The 13610-nt window shown below is 34.9% G+C and overlaps 1 protein-coding gene across 1 annotated transcript; it reads right to left on the bottom strand.

Annotated features, from left to right (window-relative positions):
* Positions 1-880: 880 nt before the first annotated feature.
* Positions 881-4016, bottom strand: LOC125680868 (40S ribosomal protein S3a-like). Its single transcript, XM_056156561.1, has 4 exons — positions 3919-4016; positions 2626-2939; positions 1770-1852; positions 881-1154 (listed from the first exon to the last, which is right to left on the bottom strand). The coding sequence occupies exons 1-4, from the start codon at positions 3971-3973 to the stop codon at positions 929-931; spliced, it is 678 nt and encodes a 225-aa protein (XP_056012536.1). The 5' UTR covers positions 3974-4016; the 3' UTR covers positions 881-928.
* Between the last annotated feature and the right edge of the window lie 9594 nt (positions 4017-13610).

Below are 13610 nucleotides of genomic sequence, written 5' to 3' on the forward strand. Positions count from 1 at the left end.
ATCTCAAGTTTGTGACGTAATGATAATACGTCAGAAACAGCTGATATGGTGAACGATGGGAGATTTGATCTTCTTACGGAGGAACAACTACAGTCAATTATAGACAACAAATCGAGTCTAAACACAAAAGCTGTTGTAAAAACTGCTGTAAAAAACAATCAAATTATCTCACTAAAAGAAATTTAGGAAATATTGACGATTTGGTGAGTGTCTTATCCAAGAAATGAATAAATCTGTTTTAACGATGGGCCACATCGCAAGCCTGAGCAGCAGTTCCTAGCAATAAACAAGCTTGAGCAAAACTACATGTATCATTTTACAAGCAGCTTTGTTCAGAAAAAAACTTTTCAAAGGTAACTGCAACATTAACCTCATAGGCATAAAATAATTGTTTTATTACCTAATCTGCTAATCAGGCAATAGTTTCTCGTGTGACTGGTAAAACAGTTCGTCACGTGACTGGGAACAGTTCGTCAATGATCTGGTTCAAGGAGCTCCATGGGGAAATTTAATGTTGCAGTTGTGTCCGTCCAGTATCACATAATGCGAGAAAAACCTGGCTAATATGCTGAACAACACTATACATTTATAATTACAGTCAATCCTCGCTGTATTGAACTTGATGGAACCAAGAAAACACTTTGAGATATCCGAGGATTCGAGATATCAAGGGTAAAGTGCTTAAAGAATAAGTGGTTGGGACTTCCAAATCACTTCGACATATCCATGGTATTCGATATAACAAAGTTCAACTGTAGTTGAACACTTTTACTAGAAAACCCTGAGTAACGTGCGGAACAAAATATATTTTCCACTGGTTGAACACTATCACTATAACTTACCCACTATCACCTTTGTAGATTAAAACAAAAACACAGTCTGAGATAAATATATATTTTTATTACAGTCCTTTTTTCACCCTGGTAGTTTAAACAGATTGTTGAACGGGAGGTTCGTATCCCTCGGGCCTGGTCACAGTCTCACCGTAGTCAGTAATGACGGATTTGCTGCCACCCTCTCCGTGCATTTCCATCAATTTACCAATGTCAAATTTCGGTTTTTTCAGCACTTTGACTTTACGAATGAAAACATCGTGAATGAGATAAATTGCTTGACAGGCTTTCTCTATGTCCTTTCCTATACTGTCTGGAATACTGCAAAGAAAAACACAATCTCTAATGTTCTCCTATTAATCATGTATACTGTTTCCCATCAGTCAAACAAATACACGCAGTGATTTTCTGTTGCATATTCTCGTGTGTTTTTCTTCATCAGAAAATTACCAGTTGACAACATGCATTCCATTATCAGGCAACAGAAGCAACACAATTATCCCCTTTTTTCTAGATAAATCAAAAGCACCAACAGGCAAACACGGTTACAGCATACACGCTTATAATGAATCCATGCTTACAGCGAACACGCTATATAATGAATTCATGCTTACAGCGAACACACTTATTGCATCTGGTGCATCAAAATTGGTACCGTATAAGTTTTACATTATAATGAATTCATTCTTACAGTGAACACACTTATAATGAATTCATGCTTACAGCAAAGTGATTTTCATTCCCTCCAAATTTAATATGAACTGATTGGATATAATGAATTACGTTTATAACATATCAAAATTGTTCTTCCCCAGCACTTCACTATAAGTGTGTTTTACTGTAATTGTTTGTCCCCAGTACTTCACTATAAGTGTGTTTTACTGCATATGGAAAACACCTTTTTGTCTTTCAAGGAACAAATGAATGTTAACTCACAGTTTGTTGACGACTTCTTTGATATCATTGGATGTCACCTCCTTTTTTATTATGTCAACCATCTTCTTTCTGATGGTCTTGACCTGTAATATTAACAACAGACTTAATTCCTAAATCAAACCTTCACCTCTGAATTAAAATTTCACTCCTAAATCGAAACTTCACTTGACTTTGAAAGTTGCAACATTGAGGACTGGCATTCACAGAGAAAAGGAATGTCCAATCAGATCACATGTCTGTTAAATATAAACTAATGCTGAAACTAAACATGGAGCTACACTCAGACAAAGCTGAAATGAATGCATCATCAACAGAATTATGTAAATGTTATTGTCATCATCAATAGCTCTACAAGTTACCCAGTGTATAGAAATACTGTGATGTCATTCAAGTGTTTACTTTAGCTATTAACAGTTGACAAGATTGAATGACATATTAAGTCAAACATATCTGATGTACTTAAGCTTGTAAACTCACTCTTAACAACATTTCTCCATCTCAATCTAGCAGACCACCTCTAATTGGTATTATGTTGGGTTTTTTGTTGTTGTTTTTTAGATCGAAACCAAGGAAGACATAGAAAATTCTGGTCATTATAAAATACTGATCTGTACCTGAAATTTTCCAGAAATAAAAAAAAAACTTCACCAGAATGACGGAATAAAAACTTTTGGGTCGGTGCGACTTTCTCAGACTCGTTCGGGCGAGGGGAAACAAACAATATTTTTGTTTTGGCCCTCCTGACTTTTAACGTAGACTTGATCAAAGTACTACATTATGTATTTAATGACCAAAGTAAAGGTGCAGATACAAATTTATAAAGTCATAAGACAATATTTCTATCTGCTTTCCTGACCTGTGTGTGTTGGGCGTAACAAGTTTTCTTCACTTGGAACTGCTTCTTCTTGGTAAAACCAATACAGAACATCCTCAGAAGGTAACCGTCTGTGGTCTTCACATCAACATGAGCCTGGATCAGGGTCTGCCATTTCTTCACCATGGAGCACAGCTTATCCCTAGTCAGGTCCATACCATGGAAGTTGGTCAGGACATTATGAACTTGGACTTCCTCAGCCATCAGTTTGAATTTCCTGAAGGAGACCTCGTCATTCTGAAGATCTGCCAGGGGGATTTCAAACACACGCCCCTTCAGGCCATCAGAAGCAATTCCTGTTGATGTAAATAAGAGTCATTGACCAACAATGCAATCAAACAGTCAATATTTCCATCATAAGAAATACTAGTTATACATGCACTCCCCACAACACCAAATGCTGCACATTAAATTCTTATGTATAAATTTATGAAAATATATCAACCACCCTCCTTTATTTTCATTCTCCAAAAAAAAAAAGACATTGATTTCATTGTCAAAAAAATCTGTTGAATTAACAGGTCTATGTACATTATTTAACCATGAACATCAGTGTTTCAAACAGTGAGAACAGTGAGTGGTGACCATGCTGTATTTAACCACGTGTTTCAAACCATGCTGGTTATGGACAATAAGCACTCACAGCAATACAACATCAGAGTAGGAAGTGTAGATAGTTAATGATAGTATATCATGGATCCAGAAATGTTTGCAACACTTTATTTTCACCAGACTGGTGTTGTTCATGCATGTGTGAAGAGAAGACATCCTTAGAAAATGATCTATCTATATCATGTGAACAAGATATTCACAATAGTAAAATCTCAAAAGTTTGTAAATATCTAGGATATTACCATAGCTTATGAATTTCACAAGAGTGCCTCATTATGCAGATATAGGTAAATCAATTCAGTAGTGTCCATCCAGTCAGCTGACACAGGTAACTACATAATTGATATAGGTAACTACAGACAGGTAACTACATACAGGTAATTACATATAGGTAACTACATACAGGTAACTACATGGCTGACACAGGTAACTACATAGCTGACACAGGTAACTACATACAGGTAACTACATCAGGTAACTACATACAGGTAATTACATACAGGTAACTACATACAGGTAACTATACATAGCTGACACAGGTAACTACATAGCTGACACAGGTATATAACTACATAGCTGACACAGGCAACTATACATAGCTGACACAGGTATATAACTACATAGCTGACACAGGTAACTACATAGCTGATATGGGTAACTCACTTGTTCCTTGTGTTCTATTGACCAAAGTTTTTCCAATCTGTCGGACAACAAACATGCTTGGTGCCCTGACATCATACCAGTCTTTCTTTGAAAAAGGATCAACACTACAACAGACCTAATTAATAGAATACAACAAAACAGATGCACTGCATTTTCTTACTTTTCAACAATCACTTTGGCTCCGCCCTGGTACCATCATGAAATTTACAATTTTGGGAAGGGCTATACCTGTTTCTTCTAAATTAATATAAATTTTGTTTCAATTTAGTATCAATAGCAATTAAGAAGATGTTGAGATGTTATTTGAATGTTTTACACATAATAAATGCATGCGAGTAGAGAGGGCTAAAATGGTAACACATGAGGCCCACAGGCCATATCAGTCATCTGAGTACTAGTGAAAAGTATCACTACTCCCAAGGGCTATGAAATCTAGCAAAACAATTCCTGTTCTGAATATCTAAGCTAAATTCTGATGTTCAGCAACAGCATAAAACAAGATATGTTCTTAAAACTTCAATGCCCTCAAAAGTGCATACACTGATGAAAGGTTTTACATAATATAATATGTGTGTTAACATTAAAAGATTTTGGATCCATCCTAGAGTCAAAACCCTGGGTTGTGAAATTTACCATTTTTTGTAAATCCTTTTCTGCTTTTCCTAAGTATAGATTTTATACAGTATCAGCAAACTTAAATATGTCCTTCAAATCATTATTATAATTTTGACACCACCCTGAAACCAAACCCTTACCCCTAGGATCATGCAATGTACAATTTTGGTAAAGAACAACCTACTTAAAAAAATATCCATTTAGTTTCAATCTAGTATTAATAGCACTAAAGAAGATGTTATTTAATTGTTTTACACATTAACACTATATACTAAGTTTGGCCCCGCCCTGGGGTCAGAACCCCTAACCCATGGATTATAAATTTACAATTTTGGTAGAGGCCTTCCTGCTCTACATCACCATACTTGCTATGCATTTAGTTTAACTAAAACATGTGCAGTTCTAGAGAAGATTTTTGAAAATTTGTAAATTTTGGGCAGTTTTTGCCCACCCCTAAGCTAGGCCCTGGGGGTGCAGGAATCCTGAAATTTACAATTTATGTCCCCCTTATCCCAAGGATGCTTCATACCAAATTTGAAAATTATCAAGAAGAAATTGAAAAATTCTATTCTTCAGAAATTTAATAACTGACCATTTTGGCCCCACACTAATACCAAAACTCCTACCCCTGGGATCACCAAATTTACAATTTTGGTAAAGGACTAATTGCTCTTTCTAAATATCCATTTAGTTTCAATTTAGTATCAATAGCACTAAAGAAGATGTTATTCAAGTGTTCTACACATAAACATTATATACTAAGTTTGGCCCCTCCCTGGGGTCAAAACCCCTACCCCGGTGATCATGAAATTTACAATTCTAGAGAAAAAGATTTTTGAAAATTGGTCAATTTTGGGCAGTTTTTCCTCTGACCCTTGGGCCCCAGGGGTGCAGGAGTCCTGACATTTACAATTTATGTCCCCCTTATCCCAAGGATGCTTCATACCAAATTTGAAAATACATGTAATTGGAATAGTAGTTATCAAGAAGAAGTTAAAAATGTTCAATTGTTAACGGACGACAAACAACTGTAAAAGGTCACCTGAGTTTACTCAGATGACCTAAAAATTGTCAAAATAAGCCATGAAGGTGACACACTATCATGAAAATTTTCTTCATTTCATCCTTGACACTGCCATCTTGATTCCATCAAATTAAAGTCTTCACAGCCTGTGACCCTAATTTTAACATACTTTATCAAGACCTGCAGTGACTATGATGAGACACAGCAGAAGTTGTGGTCAGAAGACTCGTTTGTCAAGACTCATTAATACGTATTTACATTTACTGACTATATATTCTGCCTAATTCCTATTGAAACCCATTGATTGTCATTTGCAACTATGAAGACATTTTCTTAAAATCTATTAGATATGGGTTTTTAGGGTAGTCTGCCCATGTGTGAATATATACAATCTACAAACTAAGTGACTTACTTCACAACATTGTTGAAAAATATGCTTCCTGGGCTTTATTTTTTAGCTTTTATTTGAATTTAGAATAATGTTGATCTACGTTTTAGAATTACTTTTTGAGATCGGTAAAGTTGGCTACTGGTAACCAGCTACTAGTAACTGGCTACTTAAAAAGAGAAAAGTTGGCTACTAGTAGCCAGTTACTTGAACCAGGAAAAGTTAGCTACTAGTAGCCAGCTACTAAAAGTAAGAAAACTTAGCTACTCATAGCCAGCTACTACAAAATATAAAAGTTATAATTAGTGATAGCCAGCTACCAGATAAAAGTCAATTAATGAACTTACAAATTATTATCTATCAGATTTATTTCTAAATAGGACGAGGAGTCGTATGAAATCATGCTCAATTATCCCCAATTGCATAACGTTGCAATGCAAAATACGAATAAACTTTTTCAACCGAGTGTTTACTTTAAAAATGATACGGATTGAATTCAGACCTTCATTGATTTGATATACCATCCATTTTGAGATATCTGCTACTTTTACAATTTGATACGAGTGACCCTGGAATTTCAACATTTGTGTGAATACCGTAAGAAACTTTGTGTTTGTATTAGATATCTGACGAATTGACGACTATACATATGGCAAGAAGTGATAGATGGTGTTTTGGTACGCCACGAATTTTCAGGTATCGCTTTTTAGGAAATCAGTTACTTATACATTTTGATTATCGGTACAATGAAATTTCAAGATATGTGTGAATACCTTAAGGAACTCCGTGTTTATATTGTATATTTCATTAACTTACAACGATACGTATGGCGAGTAGTGATATTGCGTATCGTGATATGTCATGAATTTTCAGATATCACGCTTAAGGAAGTCAGCTACTTATACCTTTTGATGGCAGGTAAATTGAAATTTCAAGTTTTTCGCAAATATCTTAAGGCACTCTATGTTTGTATTAGATAAAGTTTTAAACACAATTTAGAGATCTACAGACTGTTAAATTTCTAGTTCTTTGTAAAAGGTTACCCTAAAACATCGTTTTACGCATTCATTAGAATTTTTGCTTTGGGTAAAGCGACATAACATTGTGCTCAGCTGTTTAGTTTACGATAGTAAAGCTTCATCGGAACTTGGTTTTGTATGCCTATCTAAGCATGATTAAAGAACAAATAAATGCATAAACTTTGAAATGTTTTTATTAATGCAAAATAATTTTTTTTATTTTGATATCAAAATACCTGACGAATATGAAGGTAAACATGTCAAAACGATATCATATGATTTTGTTGGTAAAAATTTCCGGTTACTGTAAAATCTTAACCATACCGACGGACCTTCAATTTCCGATTTTCGAACTCTCGATTTCTCGAAGTTTAATCAAGGTCCCTTGAATTTTGAGTTATCGAGAGTCACCTGTATAAGTATGTGAGAGCAAGGAACGACAATTCTGGGTAGAGATTGAATGAATGAAAGGTGAAGATAACGAACAGTGATCAATCTCATAATCCCATAAGCAATACGAAATAGATAGTTGGGCAAACACGTGCCCCTGGACACACCAGAGGTGGGATCAGGTGCCTAGGAGGAGTAAGCATCCTCTGTCGACCGGTCACACCCGCCGTGAGCCCTATATCTTGATCAGGTAAGCGGAGTTATCCGTAGTCAAAATCAGTATGCCACGAACCGTCTAAAAATCGGTATGAAACACATCAGACAGCATTTGACCCAATGATAGGTTGTATTGACAAACTAGATCGTTATAACGACCATAGAATTTGCGAAAATTGTTGAAACTCCTGTACCATCAACTTGTTTGGCAGTAGCTTGCCTCGATTTAAAAAACTGACCATATGCAGGACATAAGCTCTTACGTATCGAATCAGCTGAGAGATATAAACACCATATGCAGGTGATAATGGAATCTTGCTACATAAATATGGGAAGTTAACAATGGAGAAGCTGAAATCATCTCGTTTGTCATAAAGTTGAGTTGTCAGTTTGCCGTTAATATCTACTTTCAATAAAATATGTAAGTATGAAGCAGAAGTGAACGACTCTGTGGTGTCTTTTATTTCGAGCTCGCAGGGATATATCGAATCGACATGTGAATGAAAGTTATTATTGTTAATAGATAAAACGTCGTCGATATATCTAAATATCGAATTGAAGGCCACAGTAAGAGATTTTTTCTTCTCACGTAGAAGTTTCTGAATAAATTCTGGTCATATGAATGAAAAACCAGGTCAGCTAATAAAGGAGCACAATTCGTGCCCATGGGAATTCCAACAGACTGTTGGAAGACCTAATCACCAGACCACAAAGATATTGTCAATGAGGAACTCTAGCATTTTTTTTATTTCAACTTCAGAGTAACTGTGCGTGGAATCAGGAGGTACTCTACATCGTCATAATGGCTGACTTCCTTTAAAAACATGGAGGAAAAAATAAATACAGCAATATTTGACTTTTCCTTTTCAATTTTGATGAGTTTCCCATGAATGCATCATCATGATTATACTCTTGTAGATAAAATATTTACAGTACAATAATTATGTAATCATATAGTAACATAACATAAATAGATATATACAAAGCAGGATAGGCTATCTGACATGCTAATTCATAATTATGTGTAATTGAGGAAAACCTTTAAATTCTGTTCTTGTATTAATTAAATCACTTATAATACGTGTATCCAATTTACAAAACGCATTGGTATTTTCATTTGATAAAAATGAGTAAGTTTGAAAGTATGGAGGTTTTTTGTTTTTAGGTCACCTGAGTAAACTCAGATGACCTATTGCAATTGGTTTTCGTCCGACGTCGTGCATTAACAATTGAACATGTTTAACTTCTTCTTAATAACTACCAGTCCGATTCTCTTCAATTTTGATATGAAGCATCATTGGGACAAGGGCGACGTAAATTGTAAAATTCAGGACTCCAACACCCCTGGGGCCCTAGGGGCGGGGCAAAAACTGTCCAAAATTGACACTTTTCAAAAACTTTCCTCTCAAGAACCACACACATGTAAGAAAAACTAAATGCATAGTGATGTAGAGCAGGAAGGCCTCTACCATAATTGTAAATTTCATAATCCCCGGGGTAGGGGTTCTGACCCCAGGGTGGGGCCAAACTTGTTATATAGTGTTTATGTGTAAAACACTTAAATTACATCTTCTTTAATGCTGTTGATACTAAATTGAAAGTAAATAGATATTTAGAAAGAACAGGTAGTCCTTTACCAAAATTGTAACTTTGATTATTCCAGGGGTAGGGGTTTTGGTATCAGGGTGGGGCCAAAATGGTCAGTTATTAAATGTGTGAACAATAGACATTTTTAACTTCTTGATAACTATCATTCCAATTCTTTTCAAATTTGGTATGAAACATATTTGGAACAAAGGAAACATAAATTGTAAATTTCAGGATTCCTGCACCCCTGGGGCCCTAGGGGCGGGGCAAAAACTGTCCAAAATTGACACTTTTCAAAAACTTTCCTCTCAAGAACCACACACATGTAAGAAAAACTAAATGCATAGTGATGTAGAGCAGGAAGGCCTCTACCATAATTGTAAATTTCATAATCCCCGGGGTAGGGGTTCTGACCCCAGGGTGGGGCCAAACCTGTTATATAGTGTTTATGTGTAAAACACTTAAATTACATCTTCTTTAATGCTGTTGATACTAAATTGAAAGTAAATAGATATTTAGAAAGAACAGGTAGTCCTTTACCAAAATTGTAACTTTGATTATTCCAGGGGTAGGGGTTTTGGTATCAGGGTGGGGCCAAAATGGTCAGTTATTAAATGTGTGAACAATAGACATTTTTAACTTCTTGATAACTATCATTCCAATTCTTTTCAAATTTGGTATGAAACATATTTGGAACAAAGGAAACATAAATTGTAAATTTCAGGATTCCTGCACCCCTGGGGCCTTAGGGAGAGGACAAAAACTTCCCAAAAATGACTAATTTTCAAAAATCTTCTTCTCAAGAACCACACACATGTAAGAAATATTAAATGCATAGTAATGTAGAGCTGGAAGGCCTCTACCAAAATTGTAAATTTCATGATCCCCGGGGTAGGGGTTCTGACCCCAGGGTGGGACCAAATTTATTATATAGTGTTTATGTGTAAAACACTTAGATAGCATTTTCTTTAGTGCTTTTGATACTAAATTGAAACTAAGTGGATAGAGCAGGTAGTCTTTTACCAATCCCCCAGAGTAAGGGTTTTGACCCCAGGGTGGGGCCAAATTTTGTATATATAGTATTTATGTGTAAGTTTCCTGATACTGTATAAAATCTAAATGCATACTTAGGAATAGCAGAAAAGGATATACAAAAAATGGTGAATTTCACAACCCAGGGTTATGACTTTAGGATGAGTCCAAATTAGTCATATATTTTGATGTTTTAATGTTAATACACCTATTATTTAAAGTCTTTCATCAGTGTATGCACTTTTGAGGGCAGTGAAGTTTTAAGAACATATCTTGTTTTATACTGTTGCTGAACATTAGAAGTTAGCTTAGATATTCAGAACAAGAAATTTTTTCTATATTTCATAGCCCATGGAAGTAGTTATACTTTTTCACTAGTATTCAGGTGACCGATAAGGCCTGTGGGCCTCTTGTTTTATAATAGTATTTCTCTGAAGGTTTTTTTTACAATAGCATTTCTCTGTCTGAGTTTTTCTATGACAGTTTTAAAATGGATAAAATCCAATGTAAAATGATATGCATCCTAATTCTACTTTTGACCATTAACATGATTTATTATTGGCATTTTATTTAAGTTCCAGTGGCGGATCTAGAGGGGTTATTGGGGTGGCAACCCCCTCCTGTTGGTTGATCATTCTAACAAAAAGGGTCATTTTTTGTCATTTTGGATCTTCAACCCTCTCCCGCTTCAGAAAAAGTACAAAGTTGGGTCGCTACCCCCCCCCCCTTTCTCCTTTTTTGGAAACTTTTCTGGATCCGCCATTAAGTCTTTGTTTTAATTTGTAACAAACTTTGTTTTTGTTTATTAAATCTTTTACATGCGACATGTTATGTATGCCGGTTAGAAAGTCAATCATTATGAAGTACAAAGGTAAGAATATAGTCATTTATTGAGATATATAATAGGGATATTATAAGTAGTCATTGTTTTATATCATAATATACAGTCAACCGCTGCGATATATAGGGATTAGGAGGCATACTAGGGGTAGATTAGACATTCATTGTGGCATACAAGAAGTAGATTAGACATTCATTGTGACGTACAAGGGGTAGGATAGGCATTCATTGTGACGTACAAGGGGTAGATTAGACATTCATTGTGACGTACAAGGGGTAGATTAGACATTCATTGTGACGTACAGGGGGTAGATTAGACATTCATTGTGACGTACAGGGGGTAGATTATACATTTATTGTGACGTACAAGGGGTAGATTAGACATTCATTGTGACGTACATGTACAAGTGTACACATAGTATTGTCAATCTTTTAAAAATATCTATATCATCACGATACCGTCCCGATTTTATCAAAGTGGAGCGATGAGGTTTATTGTTCCAAATTAGCCATAACTGTAAATATACATCATAAAATATCATTTCTTCAACTTCATTGTCAAAAGATAGGGAGACCGAAAGTGGGTTACCAACGATGTGAACTAAAACTTCACAGAAATGAAGCTGACCAGTACGTAATAAAATCTACCATACAATGAAAACATCGTATTTTTTAAAGATTGGTATGGTGTCAAGAACACTGGTGATTTTTTATCAGATGACTGTAATTTTTTAACAAGAAGTGTTTTTCAGCAAACATTCAATATTCCTCATGTATGTGTAATGAAATATAATAGCATAATATGTGCTATTTATAAATATATAAAATACATTGTATATGTTTATAGATAGAACTAATGCTGTAAAGGACTGCCTTCCATATCTGCCTTTCTATTTTGAGACTATTCTGCTGAATGAAAATTGTACAAAATCTATTTATAATTGTTTAAATATTAATGAGTCCCAAATGGAAAGGGGAGTTAACTCCCTATGAAGTTAATTTAGGTGTGCAAGATATTTTCAAAGTTTGTTTTAAAACTACATCGATCTGATTCTTCAGTGCAGTGGCTACAGGATGAATGGTGAAGATAACGAACAGTGATAGAATCCTTCATCGAATACTCCCTGTTAATTATAATTATCATCTTTAGAAAATCAATATCAAACCCGCTGATATTTGCAATTTCTGCAATAGTAAGGCAGAAACTATTTTGCATATTTTTGTCATGAGTGATAAAATAACCCCACTTTGGCATGTTTGGAGAGACTTTAGTAAACGTTTTCATTTTTACAGAGCAACCTCTGATATACTTGGTTTCAATGCCATGGATATTATTCTGGGTGAATTTCCAGTAAATCAGAACAATAGAGTAGAAAACTTTATTATATTATAGGCTAAGCAGTATATTTTCTCATGCTTATGTAAAAATAACATTCCAAACTTATGTGGATTAATTTCTCATTAAGAACAAAATACTGCATTGAAAGGTACATATCAATATATAATTCTAAACTGTCCGACTTTGAAAATCAATGGACAAACTGGAAAAAAAACATTTTTTAACCACAAACGTAAAATTTAATTATTTTATATAAATATGTACATGTATATATTTCTTGTACACTGTATATTACTTGTTTTACACTTGAAATATGAAGACTTACTATCAAGAGCTTTATACAATTTCTCTAAAAACCCCTATATTATGAATATGTTTGAATGGCTGGTGAATGTGAAATGTAAAATTTTATTGCATTATACTAAGTTATTTAATATTATATGCATATATATTTCAATTGAAAAAATGCAAATTAAAAAAAAATCTACCATACAATGCACAGCACTCCTCGGGCGCCTACATGAATAGGATTTCAAAAGTAGTTCCAGTGAATTGGTATCTGCTAGAATAATCTACAATTTTACTACATTGTTTTAAGAGTTGTACTAACACGTACAATCGTGTTATCTCTCCGATGAACACTACATTTAATGAACGAGAGAAAAGCTATGCCATGTACAGCCCATAAGTGTACTGGAAATATGCGAGCGGATCTAACACCTAATTATAATTAAATTGTAAAACCTATTGCAAAACCAACTCAAAATTTTGTTATCACAGATTCAAAATGTGTTCCGCGTTCTAAGCTCAATCTCTCTCTCTCTCTCTCTCTCTCTCTCTCTCAGACCAAACTTACTAAGAGAGAATGTTCTAACAGTGTGTAGACAGAGGCGGATCTAGACCTTACCGTGTGTGGGGGATGGGGGGATGCCTGGAGGAGGGTATGGGAGGGGGTTCTGGGGGCCTCCCCCGGAATTTTTTTTTTAAAAAAGATTGATTCAAATGGTGCATTTTAATGGTTTTTCGACTGAAATTCTTGTTCCTTCTTCCTTTCATTTGTAAATAGTCACCACATCCTTTATAGAATTTAAACAAAAAGAATGAACTTGACTTATTGATTCAAAATAACTCATTTTAATACATTTTAGATTGAAATTTTGGTTCCTTCTTGTTTTGATACATAGTTATCACTATTTTAAAAAAAGAAGAGCGGAGGGGGGGGGGGGGTCCCGAACCCTCCCC

Source organism: Ostrea edulis, chromosome 2 (genome assembly GCF_947568905.1).
Source record: "Ostrea edulis chromosome 2, xbOstEdul1.1, whole genome shotgun sequence".
Classification (NCBI taxonomy): Eukaryota; Metazoa; Mollusca; class Bivalvia; order Ostreida; family Ostreidae; genus Ostrea; species Ostrea edulis.